Below are 17,782 nucleotides of genomic sequence, written 5' to 3' on the forward strand. Positions count from 1 at the left end.
TATATATAAAATCCTGTTATTTATTTCACTTTCCTCAAAGTTAAAAAAAAATTGGACATAAATTCAATATGGTAAAAAACAACACTTTCTGGATAATTTTTTTCTCGGTAATATAATTATTTTTAAAAAGCTTTAAATGATATTAAATTCAAATATTACACGATATGAAGTTTAAATGGATTTTTTTAATAACGGGTTTGCAATAATAAAAAAATATATTCATATAAAAGACTTTTGAGATAATAAAAATTGCAAATCCAAAATCAGCCTTAAAAAAATTTGTTTTTGTTTTGTTATTTAAATTGATAGAGGGTGGTCCTTATGTTTGGCGCTTTTTTTTCAAAAATGTACGGAGTATTGTGTAGATCATTATTTTTAAATACATGTTTCAACAGAATACGTTAAAATTAATTTTATTTTATTAACTCTAGTCAGTGTACTTTGTTAATAAAAATGTATTTGTTTTACAAAAAGTAAGTTTTATATTATTTTTTATCCATAGCAAAAAAAAAAACGTAACTCTATTAATAATTATAACGTGAACGCTTGTCCATAGAAATTAACACAAGCACATGAAATGATGTCACTATTAAAATGTGTACTATTAACGTTTTACACATCACCGTGGAGGTACCTAGTGTTCATCTACAAATGTGCCAAAAATAGATTACTTAAAAGCATTGAAATTACGAAAATTTGTTGATCGATAAGTTATGATTATTTGGTGCTATTATAATTGAGATTCTCTGAACAGACATGAAAACAAATATTCGTGCATATTTCATTCTCTGAACACTTGATATTTTCCTATTTATTTATTATAATAGATTAAATCTTGATGTAGAAAGATGTAAAAAATAAAATGAACAAGAAAATGTTATTTTGCTAACATGAAATTGAAAATAGTTTCGTCTTTGTTTATATTTTCAATATTGCTCTTTAAAATGAAAACAAATATTCAAGCATATTTCTCTTTCTTTTCCTCCCTCCACTTAATAATTTTCTTTTTATTTATTATAATAGATTGTCCTGATCTAGAAAGATGCAAAAAATAAAATGTAGAAGAAAATGAGATGTTATTTTTATCAATATGAAATCGAAAATAGTTTGTACTTCTCACTGGGTGCCGCTATCTTGATTTTAACATATACTAAAATCATTGTTTATTATAAGCAAGTAAATAAAAGATGTATTCTGATTCGCTATATTTTGTACGCACACTGAATTAAAGTTAAGCCCTAATTTAAGGATTAAAATTCAAATTTATTAATTAATGCATCAAAATCTTGTGTGTGAAAAATTTTCCAAGATTACTAATGCATTACACATTATTATCCAAAAATAATCCCCACCCCTTTTACATCCCATTAAAAGGCTGACGGTCTATTAAACAAAATTGTTTTATCCTAACTCAATTTCTAACTAGTCTAAGGAAGATAACTTTGTAAAGGCTTGAAGGCTAATTCGAATTGATAATTTTTATTTAACTTTATTCCTTTAGTACATATAGAAATATGTACTATATTAATGTGTTTATATTTTCCTATATTTATTTATTTGGAATTACATCCTTGCTTCATTCAGACTTCAAGGTAGTGTTGTGGGATCATTGTTCAACGTTCGGCCATTTGATTTGATTTTTTATTTAAAAATAAAACTACTAGATCAATTTATTTTTTGGTGTATATTTTTCTTTTATGGGTATGTATGATTTCTTTTTTATGAGGAGGGGGGGGGGAATCAGCCAGCGCCTTTTAATGTTAATACTTAAACAAAAAATGATTACTTCTTGATCCTTAGAAATTCTAAAGCATTTAAACTGCCGAAAAAAGACATTTCAGATATAAAATTCATGCCGGATCCTCACGTATTCGATTAATTATTTTTGAACTGTACTCACTAGACCTTACACAGGAATCTTAACTTTAATTTTTGTTTTAAACTCTGTAGATTTTTACCCAATTATTAAAAAAATATATATATATATATTAATTATAACAAATTGTATAAAATCAAGTAATTTTTAAATGTTTTAATCTATAAAATTATTTAAAAATGTCCAGTTTTCTAAAACTGGACATTTTTTAAAATAATTTTATAGATTAAAACATTTAAAAATTACTTGATTTTATACAATTTGTTATAATTTTTATATATATATATATATATATATATATATATATATATTTTTTAATAATTGGGTAAAAATCTACCGAGTTTAAAACAAAAATTAAAGTTAAGATTCCTGTGTAAGGTCTAGTGGGTACAGTTCAAAAATAATTATTCGATATAGTTTGAATATTAAGAGAGTTGGCTCTTCTTCACTGAAAAGTGGATCAAACTTTTAAAAATAGAGCAGACAATTAAAAATAATTTAACAAGCAAAAACAAAAAACACTGACAGAAATGAACAACACAATTTTCTCAACAAGATTGAATTTTGATGTTGGGAGTAATTATGGTCTGGTGAAGTAATTGGGCTTGTTTTTGAAATCTAATTTATAAAACTCACTATGTCTGTCTGCCTATCTCCATATTTTCAAACTCTATCTCTACCTAAACTAAATGTTGCGGCACTAGGAGCCTCGAATTGGGAGTTTTTATGGGTCATTAGCCGGTTAAAATAGTTTTCAAGGAGTCAAAACTGGGTCAAAATTGAAAAAATCGTTATACATTTTGTACATTCATCTTAATTTATTTTTAATCAGTTCATATGTGTATCACATTGGTATAGTAAGTAACATCACTAACTTTGAATGATATAGTTTTGATTTTGATTCTAGCTGATGACATCCAAAGACTTTAAGTTTTGAAATCACGACTATCATAATTTGTCCAGATTTTGTATTTAAACACTTTATGACCGGGCAAAGCAGGACGCCCCCTCCCCCCGCCCCTTCCCGCTAGTGTTTAAATAATAAAAAAAACAAATATGAAAATTTAGATATGACAAAAATATTGAGTTTTTTTTTAATCCATAGCACAAAATGTAAAAATTGTAAAATAAAAATAATTCAACATTATTTTGCTGTATTATCTAGACTGTCCAAAATAAATCTTATATGAACATTTTCTAAAATGAAAAATTGCATAAAAATGATCTGTCCCAATTCAAAATTTTACCAGAAGTCAAATAATTATTTATTATCTGAACTGCTATATGCATAAAAAACAAACAAACAAAAAAAAACAATCCCCCCCAACCACTACTCAGCACTGAATCCTATTTTTGCCAAAGTAAAAATATAAATTAAAAGCACAATTTGCTTTTCAATTTACTCACAAGATAATGTAATGAAGAAATACAATTCTATTTTTTTGATACTCATTAATATATAATTTTTTTTTTTTTTTCTATTCTAGAAACAACTTGAACGGCTTCGAATTAAAATGGACAATAAAGAATTGCTAACTCAATTAGAGATGAAAGTAAAGAAAATCCAAAAGAACCGGGTAAGTGGCTGTTATGTGTCAGGTTAATGTTACTGTTGAATGAGTTTGTCAAGTTCTGGTACTTGACTGTTCAGCTTTCAGTTGATAGACATTTTTGGGGGGAATTCAGTAGTTATAAACTTTACTTTTTATTACTATGAGAATGTTCTAGAATCAAATGAAAGTAAAGTTCTCCCATCACCTGCAATTTACAATCCAGGGTCTTCCACTTTTTCCAATTACATTGCCATGTAGATTGTTCTATTAGACAAATGGCCAAGTGTTTAAAGATTTTGATAAAGAGATATTCTAGAGTGAATTGTACTTAGAGGTTGTGAGGGAACTTTAGAAGAAAAAATGTGATGGAGCTAGTAAGTTACTTGGCCAGGGGCCCGCAAATAGGGATGATACCTCAGAACCTACAAAAGAACTAATGATGATATTAGATATCTAAAACACATGGAACACTTGATTGTAAAAAAGCACCTAAATTCCCTAAACTTGACAGGGGCACCCGAAGAAGGTTGAAGCAAAGGCTGAAACATAAAATGGCAATAACTAAAATTAGAAAAACTATCTAAAACATGAATGTGAATGTTTTTCAGTGGAATTTTTTTCACATTTTTTTTTTTTCATTAAATTTAAAATAAAGATTTATAAATTTAATTTTATCTCTTATTTTTTCTTTCTTCTAAAACCTTCTTTCCTATACTATTGTATAGCCTTTAATGGTGAAATAAATGTTGTTTGCTTGGCGCAAACAGGGTGATAAAAAAACTCATCATTTTGGCTAGGCATAAGATGCAAGTAAACCTCAAAATGCCAGATCACTTCTAACTGATCAGTAATGTTAGATGTCTTAGCATTTTAGTTAAGGAACTCACAAACTTTAATCATGGAAATTGACTACATTTTCCATTCCATGTCACGTGTATTGAGAAGGATTTTCAGCGATAACATTTATTTAAAATCGTCCTTATAATACTTTATCTCTTTTCTTTTTGGTGTGTGTAGTCTTTGATGTCGTACATAAAAAACCCATACCTATGACCATTTTTTTTATGCTAGTCTTGTTTTTAGCATCACATGCATTACATTCAGACGGAAAACATTGTTAAACCATGTAAAAACTGCGCATTGTACCTTTTTATATTTTTATAAAAATGTGTTTTTCTAAATTTTTTATGGAATCTTCTAATTATTCCAATAGTTTTTTAGTAAATTTTTTATTCATTGAATCCCTGAGAATTAAGGTATTTGTTGTCAAGTGTATTACACCATAGCATCGTGTGAAATATCGATTTCCAAAGCTCCGTGAAGTGGGAAAATACTCAAATTTGGCAATCAATCAGAATGAAGTATTTTGGTCCTAGTTTTGGTCCTAAGCGAATTGGTCATTTGGTTTGGACTGCACCATCCCTTAAGTTCAGTTTCTATAGCATAAACAATTTTTTATTGAAAAGATTTCAAACCTGCACAGGTTAGTGTAAAAACCTTTATTTTTTCATGTATGTATCATAAAAATATATCAAGTAGTTTTTTTTTTTTTAAATGAACACACACATATATATAAGAATTTTGGAGTAAAATATTTTTGGACAGCATTCATTTTTCAAGCAGCAGTTGGTGATGTAGTGTAAGAAATCAACAAGGCCAGCTTAGTTTTACGGTTGATAAAGAATTTTTTTTTTTTTTTTTTTTTTTTCAACCTTTGAATATTTCAACCTTTGAATATTTTTACCTTGTGATGAAAAGAAAAATTAAATATTTGAATTATTTTTTTCTTCGATAATTTATTTTTAACATTTAAACAAGGACTATTTCAAATAAAAACATTTCATATTAACAAAATTGAAAATTACTGATTGCCAAATGCTGCTGTTTGCTGTTTGAAATTATCAGCAAATTAAACAATTTATTTCTTTTGTTATAAAATTTGAAATGAATTAGTTAAGTACTTTTCATGCATGTATCATGATAGTGAGCGTGACATTTGATTTTTAGTGTTGCTTGCGACTGCGACATGCACTACTGCCATTATGGCAGGTTGATTTGCAACTTTTTTCAAAAAATCAACATGGCACTGGTGATGATAGTTGGGATTTGATGTGATAAGAACAGATACCAAAAATTAGATTCTTATCTTGAACAGAAAATCGAGCATTTAATTTTCCAAATCGTGTAGAAAAATGCTGAGAAATCCTTAATTTTCATAGCATTTTACACAACACTGATTTTGAAATTTCACTATTTTTATAAAAATATTCAATTAAAATTGATATATTTATATGAAATACATTGAAAGAAAAATAAATACATGAATTTTAATTATGAATCATGATGAGCAATATATCAACTTTTACTGCATTTGATTTACACAATTGTAAAAATAAAAAGCTACTTAGCAACTAAGTCTTAAATTTCACAATTCAAACAGATATGTGAAGATGTATTACATGTTACAGAGCCATGTATTTTAATTTTTTATTAAACATAATAATAAAATCTGTTATAATAGAACTAAATTATTCTGTGGGAAAATGAAGGTCTAATTTGCTGGCACGCTGACTTTGTCTTGCTTCCTGCCCATATACAACTTTTTGAGAAAAATCTATCAAATTTGATAAGTGTGTGGCTGCAAATTTGATAGCAGTAATGTTTTTCAGTCTTTTTTTATTTATTTAGTAGTTCACTATTTCTGGGAAAAAAATAACATAACAAAAAACAATTATTTGAAAACACTTTTTTTTTTATATATATGTATTGTGATGTAATATGAATAAAACTGACTATTGTTTGGGTAAATTGGGAAAACTAATAAAATTTAATGGATAAATATTTATTTACCTATTAAACATAATCGTTTGAATGCCCTCTTCTCTCACATCCAATTCATCTGAGTTTATCATCGATATTATATTTTCCGGAAGTAGTGCAAAAGCACTATATTTTAAACTGTTTAAAACAGTAATTTGGATTTCAGTTAACTATTTTGTTCTCTGAATCATTAAAAATATACTGTTGTTAGTTAACAAAATTCAGTTTTGATCTCAAACTAACTGCATACACTTGGATGATAAATTTGACCAGAATGTTTAATTAATCATAGTGTTTGAAAATAGATACCTCTGGTCCATAAACACATTAACCTTGTGGCTAATGTAAAGCATCTTGCTTGATTTAAGGGCCCAATTTTCTAAGCTGCATATCTTAGTTGAACTTCTTGAGAAATGCCAACAACATACTCAAAAAGTAGCCTCTGGTCTTCACTTAAATTATTTGTTTTTTCTGCTGTCAGATAATGATCGGAGCGTGTGTGGAAGGGGTGGGGGGCACTCATTTTTTTAGAATTCTACTTGAGGCAAATCTTGATAATTATTAATATAAAGTTTCCCCAAAGGACCAGTAAATGTTGTTAGGCTTTTTGTTGTTCCATCAATTAATTTAAAAATTGCTCTAAATGGCAGTTCTTCTAGTGGAACCTGAAAATAGCAAAATTTGCATGTTTAATAATAAATACCAATATATTATTTTATTTTTCACAAAAGGAACATGATTGCAAGTGAATCTATAGAATTAATTTTACCTCCTTGTTAGGAGGACAAGTGCAGACTGCCTTTTTGACAATTTTACTGTAGTCATCACATCTCAAAACAGGAAATTTACGGCTACAAGAAGTTATTTCGAGGAAATAACTAAACTGGATGACTTGTTTCATTCAAATGGTGGACCAGCAAATTTTTTGAACCACGGGTTAAAACTGAACGTTGTGCTTTTACTGACGTTCTAACCTGAAAAATAAAATAAATAAATGGATTATAACTGAAGGAAACTGTATTAGGCTATCTTCCAGTTTCATATAAATAAGTGCTAGTTATAAGAAATAATGAAAGTCTTTGTAGAGTTGAATTAGATGTATTGAAGAGGACCAGACCAAATCAGAGGCATAGTTTAGTGAAATCTAAAATGTTCCCACCCCAAAGAAGTTCCTGAAATGAAAAAGTGGACTTTGGTCGCTATTATTTTAAAAACTTAATTCTGCCTTTTACAGTTAATATTTATTTTATTCATTCATTATCCTCACTTATTTTATTTAAAAATGTAGTTTAAAACATATTCTAAATAATGATTCCATTTTCTTAACAGTACGGATTGTTTTGATGATGGAATGTTCTCGACAATTCACTGAAAAACATGATAGCTTCAATTTTTTAACTTTTAAAGTAATTTCCTCAAACAAAGATAACGATCTTGAAAAAAATATTTTGTGTAGGTCTTTTCTATGTCAAACATTAACTATCATCATCATTGCATCACCGGGGTTCCAAGGTTGACCTACCCTATACTGTCATGTAAATTCATAACAAAATGTCTGTTTAAGACATGGTTTACAGCGATGAAATACACATTTCCTTTTTTTTTTTTCTTTTTAATACATTTTCTATTATAGTTTTAATTATTTAGAAAACATTACAAGTGTGAGATCATGTGATTTTGCCATTGCCTCAGATTGTTCGCGAGCCCACCCGTGTGCCCGATACTACCGGTCAGTACGCAAGCCTTCTAGACCTTTTTCTCTCCACTTCCCCGGAGCTATACTCATGTGCCGTTCTATCTCCTCTGGGATCCTCCGACCACTCCGTTGTATCAGTTAAGATAAAAATGAAATATAATAAGTCTACAGATGTACCTCTCCACCGTACTGTATACAGATACTCTATGGCTGAGTGGGATAGCTTCCGTACATTCATATCTGATCTACTTCTCCATTCCATGTTTAAAAAGGATGTCCTCTATAGTATCAAACCTGACCGAATGGTTACTTGTTGGCATAGACCAATTCATACTATCCAAAAAATTCCTACCAGCCACGGTTCTCCCCTGAATGTGCTGCTGCTATCGCACATAGAAATCACTTTTTCCATATCTACCAACGTAATAGATGCACTGAGACTAAAGCTGCTTTCAGGACCGCCAGCAACTACTGTAAAAGAGTAATAAAAAATGCAAGAGAGCTATATGCTCAATCCATTAAATACAAAGTAGCTGAGCAGCGGCTTGGTTCCCACCAGTTCTGGCAAATAGTAAATAGGATCCTGAACAGAAGCGTGTGTTCTATCCCAACCATTATCAATGGTCCAGAGGTCATCTCGTCAGCATCCGACAAGGCCAAACTAATTTGCCAAGGACTTTGCAGAAAATTCTACTCTATGCAACGAAGGCCATCAACTCCCCGTATTTCCTCCTACAACATGCTAGGTAACATACAAATATCTGTGCATGAGGTCGCCAAGCTAATCAAGAACCTTGATTCCAGTAAAGCAACTGGCCCTGACGGTATTCCAAATATACTATTAAAAAAGCTACAACCAGAAATTGCCCCCATACTTACCAAACTGTTTAAGCGCTGCCTTAAGGAGAAGTGCTTTCCAACATCCTGGAAAACCTCATCAATATACTTTGTAAATACAAATTCAGGTGATAAGTCATCTCCCTCTCAATACAGACCAATAAGTCTCCTGAGTGTCATGAGTAAGTTGCTGGAATCCATATTAAATAGAGAAGTAGTCAACCACCTCAGCAGAAATAACCTTCTTAGTGACACGCAATATGGCTTCCGTTCTGCTAGATCTACAGCTGACGTGCTAACACTTATATCACATAGAATTAGTGAATCTCTCGACAAAGGCTTCATTTCTAGAGCAATTGCTCTTGACATATCAAAGGCCTTCAATAAGGTATGGCATAAAGGCCTACTTCACAAGATTTCCAGCTACGGTATAACTAGAAATGTTTTTTCGATCATTAAATCATTTCTCTCTGATAGGCTCATAAGAGTAGTGGTTGATGGGCAGAAATCAGAGGCCACAGTATTAATGCTGGAGTCCCTCAGGGGTCCATCCTGGGCCCAACTCTTTTCTTCATCTACATCAATGATCTCCCAAAACACATACTAAAATCATTTGTTGACATCTATGCTGATACGACTATGGCAACACATCAAAGGCCATAAATGGCAACGTTCTCTGATTCTCTCTCCTCAGATCTTGAGCGTGTGGTTCAGTAGGGGAAGAGGTGGCTGGTTACCTTTAATGCATCTAAGACCAAGCTCCTATCATTACATCATAAACGCTCTGATCCCCATCTGGCATTGATTAAAATGAATGGCTCTCGTCTGGAGGAGGCCCGATGTTTTGATAAGCTTTTAGGTTTGACTTTTACTCCTGATCTGAAATGGAACACATACATCAAGTCGGTGGTAAAGGTCACTGGGAAAATGGTGGGATCCTTCTACCGCTCCAAAGATATCTCACTACCAATATCTATATAAAAGCCAAGTACGTCCAAGGATGGAGTACTGCTGCCACATCTGGGCAGGAGCTGCTAAAAAACAGTCTATCCTGCCTTGACAAAGTACAAAATAGACTTTGTGGCTTAGTGGGTGATGACCTTTTCTCTTCCCTGCAACCTCTCTCCCACAGAAGAGACGTTGCGAGCCTGTCTCTGTTTTATCGTTATTTCCATGGCAAGTGCTCGTCTGAGCTCCATTCTCCCCCCCCCCTCCCGCCAATCTTTCACGAAAAATACCCGACTAGCTGAAACCACTGTCAATAATTTTCCCCACCCTTTATCCGTGCCTAAATCAAAACGTAGATTCCATGAACAAAGCTTCTTAGAACTGTACGGCTGTGGAACTCTCTGCTGCTTGCCTGTTCCCCCCCCCCCCCCGAATTCAACTTGGATGTCTTTAAGTCCAACACAAACAAATTCCTGATGAACCGCCCCCTTAAGTAATGACGCCTTATCAAATCCCCAATACTAACTATTACTACGATACTATCCCACTGATTAGTGTACACACAATAACCCTTATCCCCGAGTGGCTCCTGGGCCTTGATAAGTGGTGACCCCCATGTAAAAAGATAGTAACTCCACTGTTGTGGGGGCGATAGAGGGCAAATATAAATGCGGTGGTGTAAGCAAGTGCAACCCGAAAGCACATATAAGGTAAGTTAGGGTCTTCTCTGGATATATACCTGCCACACTGGAAGCCATCTTTAATGTAGGCACATATTCCATGCCCATGGCGATCTTGGGGGGGGGGTCAGATTTAGATGTTAGAGTATCCATTAATTAAGAACTCATCTAGGGGGGTGGTCGGCCCTATTCCAGTTTCGCTTAGAAAAAATATGTCTAGTTTTGTCTCCTGTAATTGGGTTTCAACCTCTGGAAGGTTGGAACGTAGACCCCTGATGTTGGAGAAGGAGACATGGTAGTAGGGGTCTACGTTGGAGGATGGGGTTCTAGGTTTATTCGTGTGTGTTTTTTTGTTTTTTTCATGTTGAGGTTTTTGGGATTTGTGGAGCAGGTCAGTATACTTGGTTAGAGCAGTACAGAGAGGGAAAGTAAGAGAGGAAGAATTTTTTTTTTTTTTGTTGCACATAAGGTAAAGCCGTAACAATTACCCACTAGTATGGCATCGAGAGGCCCCACCAGAGACTACTGCATGGTCCAGAATCCATTCACCAAATGGCAATACAGCAGCCCCAGTACTTTGCACCTGCTGATAGGACAGCCTCTTTAGTGGTTATCCAAGGTTCGGGTCCCTGACTATCAGGCGGTGAACGTCAGCCCAGATGAAAACGTTTACCTCCAGCACCCTTACTAGTGACATGGCCGCAAGGATAGACATAGAAACAGAAAATTTCCGACATCTCAGACTACTGTTCACGAAGTACTGTCGACCTGGGAAGCAGCTTTTTCTTCACCCTTTGTCAGAAACATCACTCATTGGAAATGGGGGACAAAAAAGGAGAAGCGAGAGTTACTGGAGCTGCCGATAACACATCCACTGTATTATCTACTCTCCATTAAAAAAAAAAAAATCAAATATCGTGCTTGCTATTATGATACATGCTTGAAAATGTGATTAACTAATTCATTTGAAATTTTAATAACAAAAGAAATAAATACATTGGCTAGGATTACATACCTTATGAATGAAGTTTCTATCTTGATTTATTTTTGTACTAGAAAACCTCAACTTTATGATCTAACATTTGAATGAAAAGTTTTGTGTTTTGTTCAAATTTCATGTTGAAGACAATTATTTTATGGTTATTTATTTATATATATATAAAGCTGAACGTCTGTGTGTGTGTCTGGTCACAAATAGGCTTCTATATGGTTGACTATTTTAAAAAACTGATTACATATAATGATAGATGTATCAAGGATCAGGAATGGTATGTTTGATCTGGCAGAACGATGGTTCATAAAAATTATGGGGTCTGCGTTCGTGCCTGGCCCCCAAAGTATGGAAATAAAAAATGAAAAAAAAAATGCTTACAAAGGTTTTTGATATAGATGTACATAAGAATACTTTGATAAGTATGTTTCAACTTAAATAGGGATGGTATAATAAAATTGTGGGGTCTGCGTTCGCGCCTGTACTCCATGGAAATATGGCACAAACTTTAAAGACTTTTCATATCTATTTGTGTAAGTATACTTTGGTAATTATGTTTCAGTTTGAAGAAATATGGTATAAAATTATTGGGTGTTCGTTCGCGCCTGGCCTCCATAGAATGTAAATGTCACAAAGTTTAACAAGGTTTTCTTAAAAGGGGTGAGGGTCCACAATAACACCTTAACTTTAATCTTAATTCACATTAGCTTTTATTTATTTTTTTTGAGTTGAATCATATTGTGTTGAATAAATTCACGTTCTTATTAAAGTGAAAGCCAAAAAAGAAAGTCAGAACTTTAGACAATTCTCGACACAAATTTTGCATAACTGTTTTTTCCTTGCATGTGGCACTCTTTTGAAAATAGATAAATAATAAAAAATAATAACGTTACTTGTTATTGTGTCAAAAGAAGGAAAAAATCCTGCTCACGTGATTACGTGTCTTTTTAAAAACATTTATATAATCTTTTTATTTTTATTTATATGTTAAAGCTTTTTTTTGTCAGTATACTAGAAGGAATTCATTTGATTACAACCCTTTCTGCATGTTCTTTACATTACAATAGTACAACCCTGAATACTACACCGTTCAATACTGTAAAACTGAAACGAAGCTGTTCTGCTTGAAAAGGGCGCTATTTTCTTCTTACTCATATTTATATTGATTCTTTGCTTTAAAAAACTAAAGTAATTACGTGTTTACTTTTTTAATATCCCATTTTGCTGTTTCGGATTATTTTACGTAGTAAGTAAAGCTTCATTATTTTTCAAAACTTTTTGTTTCTTTGTTTTTCAATATTTCGATATTATTTAGTAAGAGTGTTTAGCAGAAAAGCCAACAAACGACTACCCAAAAAAATACAAGAAATAAATGTTACCATAGTCAATAAAAGTTCAGTTCATGTTTTTTTTGTTTTGTTTTGAAATAGTTTTTAATGCTCTTTACTTGAATTAATTTCAGCAAACCGAAATTAAAACGAATGTTGAGGCGATAACTACTTAAATTAATTTTTATATAAACTATACATGCCATAATTGAAGCACAAAATAATGGAAAACATTAAAATATGTTTATAAATATTCCTTATGTTGACGAAACTCTCTTAAATTGTTAACACAGAATGCTGAGGTGCCATTTCAAAGTCGCTGCCATTTTGATTTTTTTTTTTTTTTTTATAACGGGTTCGTGAATTAAAAAAAAAATTTTACAAACTACTTAAAAATACAAACCAATTAACTTTTCTGCCATAAAAGTAACTTTTATTGACTATGGTACCATTTATTTCTTGTATATTTATATTATTATATATATAAAAATTTTTCTTTGTAAGGAAACCTCATTTTGTTGGTCACTCTTGGCTACGAATGGAAATAAAGTTGATATAAAAAAAAATATATTTTCGCGAAAATTATCTTTACTTTCATCCTATTTTGCTAAGGGTAAAAGTTTTGAGTATCAAAACCTATCTCTTTACAACCCCCTCCTTTTCATAACCTATCATACTTTCATCAATCACAGTCCATTTTCTGTAGGCTGTTTTTGAACCCAGTCAACGACGGGTACTTCTGCTAGTATATATATAAATTTAGAAAATGTATATGGCAATGAAAAGAAATATTAAAGATTTTTATTGTATTTTTTTTTTTTATCAGTACAATATTTTTTCTTGGATAATTTTTTAAGCATTAAGACAAGGACCTATTTGAAATAAAAACATTTCATATCAACAAAGCTGAAAACTACTGGTTGCCAAATGCTGCTGTTTGAAATTATCAGCAAATAAAACAATTTATTTCTTTTGTTATTAATTTATTTACTGCTGCTCAGTATAGCAATGGTTTTCCAATCATTCCTGATTATTACAGATAGGCAAGTCAAAGGAAAAAAAAATTGTCTTTACCTTTAAAAATGCTTTGACAGACTACATTCAATTTGAAAAAGGGGACATGCTCATAATCTACTTAGATGGGCCATCATCAGAATTTCAAAATAGAAACATTGTTAAACTGGTACCTGTTACCAAAAAACTAAAATGCAAAGTTTCCTGTAAATATTTTGCTACATCACATGAAAAAGGTGTCGATGGAATTGGTAGCTTAGCCAATTCTCTAGTGAGAAAAAGTCAAGGTAAAAATGCTGCAATTGTACAAAACTCTGATTTTTACAAAATAGCAAAAGATGACAGGGAGTAATTGTTCTGAACAAATTTCAGAGTTGATAAAAGAAACCCTGGAAAATATTAAAGATGCCTCAGGGCTCAGTAAGATTATGATATTAGTTGTGATGGTTCGACTATAGAAATTTTTAAAACAAATTTAAGTAAGGATCCATCATCAACTATTGAATATGAAGTCATCTTCATGTGAGGATGTGGATAGAAGGGGAAAACTCAATGTAGATGATTGAGCCTTAGTCTCCTATGATGGGAAAAAATTTCCTGGTGAAGTTTTATCAATTATATATACTGATAGAAGTATCAGTAATGAAGTATTCCAGAAAAGGGCCAATGGTACTGGCTAAAAAAAAAGCTGATATAATTGCATACCAGCTCAAGAATGTGATTGGAAAACTGACTCCACCAGTTCCAGTAGAAATAGTAGATATTGGAAGAAATCAGGATGTTCTTTATCATTTTCAACCTGAAATTTCTTGATAAATAAATCTATTTTATAGCATGGTATGAGTATGTTATTTATTATGTTTAAATCCATTGATTATTGAAGATTTTGAAGTGATATTTTGGCATATAACACACTTGACATCATGTGTGTTACGCAAATTCAAAGTGTTCTTTCAAACAGAAAAAAATAGCTTTTTTTTATTTTTTGCTATTTTGTTTGCAGTAATAGACTAGAACAAAATCAATTTTGATTTTGTTTGTTCTTCCTTGTGAAACCGATTTTTAATTGTAATTACAAATTATCAATCATCTTATATATATTATAAATAAAAAGTAAAAAAAAAAAAACAGAATGAAGTTAAAAAGAAAATAAATTTATTGTAAAACAAAAAGTAAATGTAACAAAAACTATTTTACTGTAAACAGAATGATCTAAGGGAGATAAAGGTTTTTGCTCTAGCAATACACCATAAGTTAAAAGTACTTAAATAACATTGAAAGATATATTTTCTTTGGTCAATATCAAGATTCAGAAAAATCTATATTTACCAAGTTGTGGTTTGTTTGAAGAATCGTTTATTAGGCTTGACGTACAGTGTGCTTATTTACGTTTCATTTCTCGTTATTTGGCCGGAGTTAGATTTTAGCAAGAAAGTCCCCCCCCCCCAACTACGCATCCCTTTCAATTTTGGTGTATGAATCAATAACTGGTTTTACAAATGCATACTCTTCTATTTATAGTTATTGTTGGAGAATGTTCCATAATCCAATAATTTAGAACACTTAGATTTTGGAATCTTCTGGAACTAACGAAAAAAAAAAAAATCTTTTTTAGTTATATTTTTAAAGTCTCCAGAAACGCTTAAAAAGAATATTTTCATTTCCTAATATTAAAGTAATATTTTTTATGTTATATATTGTTTTAATTTATATATTTATATATATTTTTGTATTATATCTTGTAATTCATTTTATTATATAATATTTCAAGTATTATTGTATTATAATATCTAATTATATAAGTAAATATTTTCATTATATATTAATTATTAAAGGTGATTGTAAAGTTTTATAATTATTATCAACCAAATTATATTGTGTGAGAAATTGTAATTTCTTCATATTTTAAGAGATGTCCTCATATGACACCTTTCAACGAATCTGCAGTGTGCTCCACTGCAGTGTGCTCCAAGGAATTGCTCATTCCGAACAACCTGTAGAAAGAATTGCGGGTTGGTTGATTTCAGGTTGCTGCTAATCATCCTGCATGCCTTGTTGAGCTTGATGGCAGCTTTTGAAGCATGAATAGAAAAAGCCATTGACACTGCATAAAGTTTGGCAGGAGTTTACCTCCCCAGGTGATGTTGAGTATTCTTTGGGCTAGATGGTTGTTAAGATGGAATGAACACGCCTTAGTTTGGGTTCGGGTTGAGATGCTACTTGTCATAATATAACTTCATGAGTGCTTGTATCAATCAATTTTTGATGACTTTGAAATCATTTGATTGCATTGCAATGTTGTCATAGATGAACCTGCAAATGTTACGGCTTCTTTGTATATATGTTGAATACTGTTGGGGCCAGAACCAAATCTTGTGGGAGGTTGTTCTTCTGCATCCTCCACATACTCTCTTCCTCTTCATCTCTGAATAAAATCAATTTTTTTTAGTTTATATCGTTGAATCTCTTCTATGTCTTCTATGAGGATGTTTTAATCATTTTACTAACTTTCAGCAAAAGTGTTCAATGGTTAATCATATTGTAGGTCTATAAAAACTGTACCAGTGACCAGCTAAGCATGGAGCTTTATTTATTGAGTTAAGTTTAATATTTGGTTCACATATGACCTACTAACTTGAAAACCAGATTGTTCAAGAGTTGGGTGGAACTCCACAGTTGCCAAGATCAAGCTTTGATATAGTAGTGCTAACTGGGAAAGCTTCGCATTGGATCTAGACAAAACCTTATCACTATTCCCCTTTCTCAAGTGGATATGAATCTTTTCAGTCATCTATGTAGCAGTGTGCAAAGAATAACATCTCAAAGATTGCAAAGGTTCCTAGTCACAATGACTTCAGTAAGATGATTTACAAGCAGTACATGGCAGCCTACAATTGTGACCTCTTTGAGCACACACTTAACTTTACTTGACCTTTACAAATCACTATTGAGCTCACTTAGCAACACTAGGAAATAACCCTGCAGAGGTCATCAGTAACATCGACATAACAGCAAGGCAGCCTGGAATATAGTAATTTGAGCATGGTTAACCAACCACAACAAAGAATGGTTGGGGTAAATCCTAACCAAGTTGCCAATCAACTGCTGTTGAACTGCTTAATATAGAACAAGGAACACGGATGCCTAAAATGATGAAGATTGAAATGAAGATTGTCATGCAACAATCAGATGACATCTTTCTCTCATTTATGATGGACGAACTTAAAGATATGACTAAACTTCTTAAACCAGGCAAGGCTTCAGTTTTAGATGTTATCAGTACTGAGATGATACAGTACTTTAGTCTCAAAACAAGTGAGTTCTGGCCTTCTATAACAACTGTGCCGCATTGTATCAAGTCCCTAGAATCTGGTGAAAGGCCAATGTGACTGTCCTTAAGTCAGAAAAAGACATAATCCTAGCTAGCAACCTATAACCCTTGCTCTGTGTTCTATTCAAACTCTAAGAATGGCTCATCCTCATTGAAAAATATGATGAAAAGCATGGAATGAATAGGTAAATTTGTTGACACATATGAGGAAAAGTTTGTTGTAGTAATTTCATTGTCTGCCGTCAAAAAAGTTGTGCAAAAATATCTTGATGCTCCTTGAAAACTGCATCTTTTTAGATCAAATGATTCTGAGAGTTCTCCAATAAAATCTTACAATCTGGAAGAATCTCAATAATAAGCAAGTAGATTTTTTTTTTTTTTTCAAAATGTTAATATTAGTGCAGGTATAAGTTATCTTGCTTGCTTCTTTGACTATATTTGTTTGAGTGTAAAAAAAAAAAAAAAAAAAAAGTAATTATCAAAATGCATTCAGATTCTAAAAGCGAATGACTAGTCAAATACCCCCCCCCCTCCCAATTTTCTTTTTTATAAAAGACTAACAGGGGTGCCCGGCGTTGCCTGGGGTGTTTGGAGGTGTAAAAGGTAAAAAAAAAAAAAAGTGTTAGTAGACAAGCAGATTTGAATCTGTGACGTTAAGGCGGAAAACATGAGATGTTACCGCTGCACAATGACTACAAAGGTAGTGAA

General features: G+C 31.9%; 1 protein-coding gene across 1 annotated transcript in view; it reads left to right on the forward strand.

The window, feature by feature from the left end:
- The window catches only part of LOC145269030 (uncharacterized), a 202,028-nt gene that overhangs the window by 134,903 nt on the left and 49,343 nt on the right, over positions 1-17,782 (forward strand). Inside the window, exon 3 of the mRNA XM_080124624.1 lies at positions 3,364-3,453. Within this exon, the coding sequence (XP_079980750.1) occupies positions 3,364-3,453 (90 nt within the window). The remainder of the gene's footprint in view (positions 1-3,363; positions 3,454-17,782) is intronic.

The sequence above is a fragment of the Euprymna scolopes genome, chromosome 4 (genome assembly GCF_053919585.1).
Source record: "Euprymna scolopes isolate OS-2025 chromosome 4, ASM5391958v1, whole genome shotgun sequence".
Lineage (NCBI taxonomy): Eukaryota > Metazoa > Mollusca > Cephalopoda > Sepiida > Sepiolidae > Euprymna > Euprymna scolopes.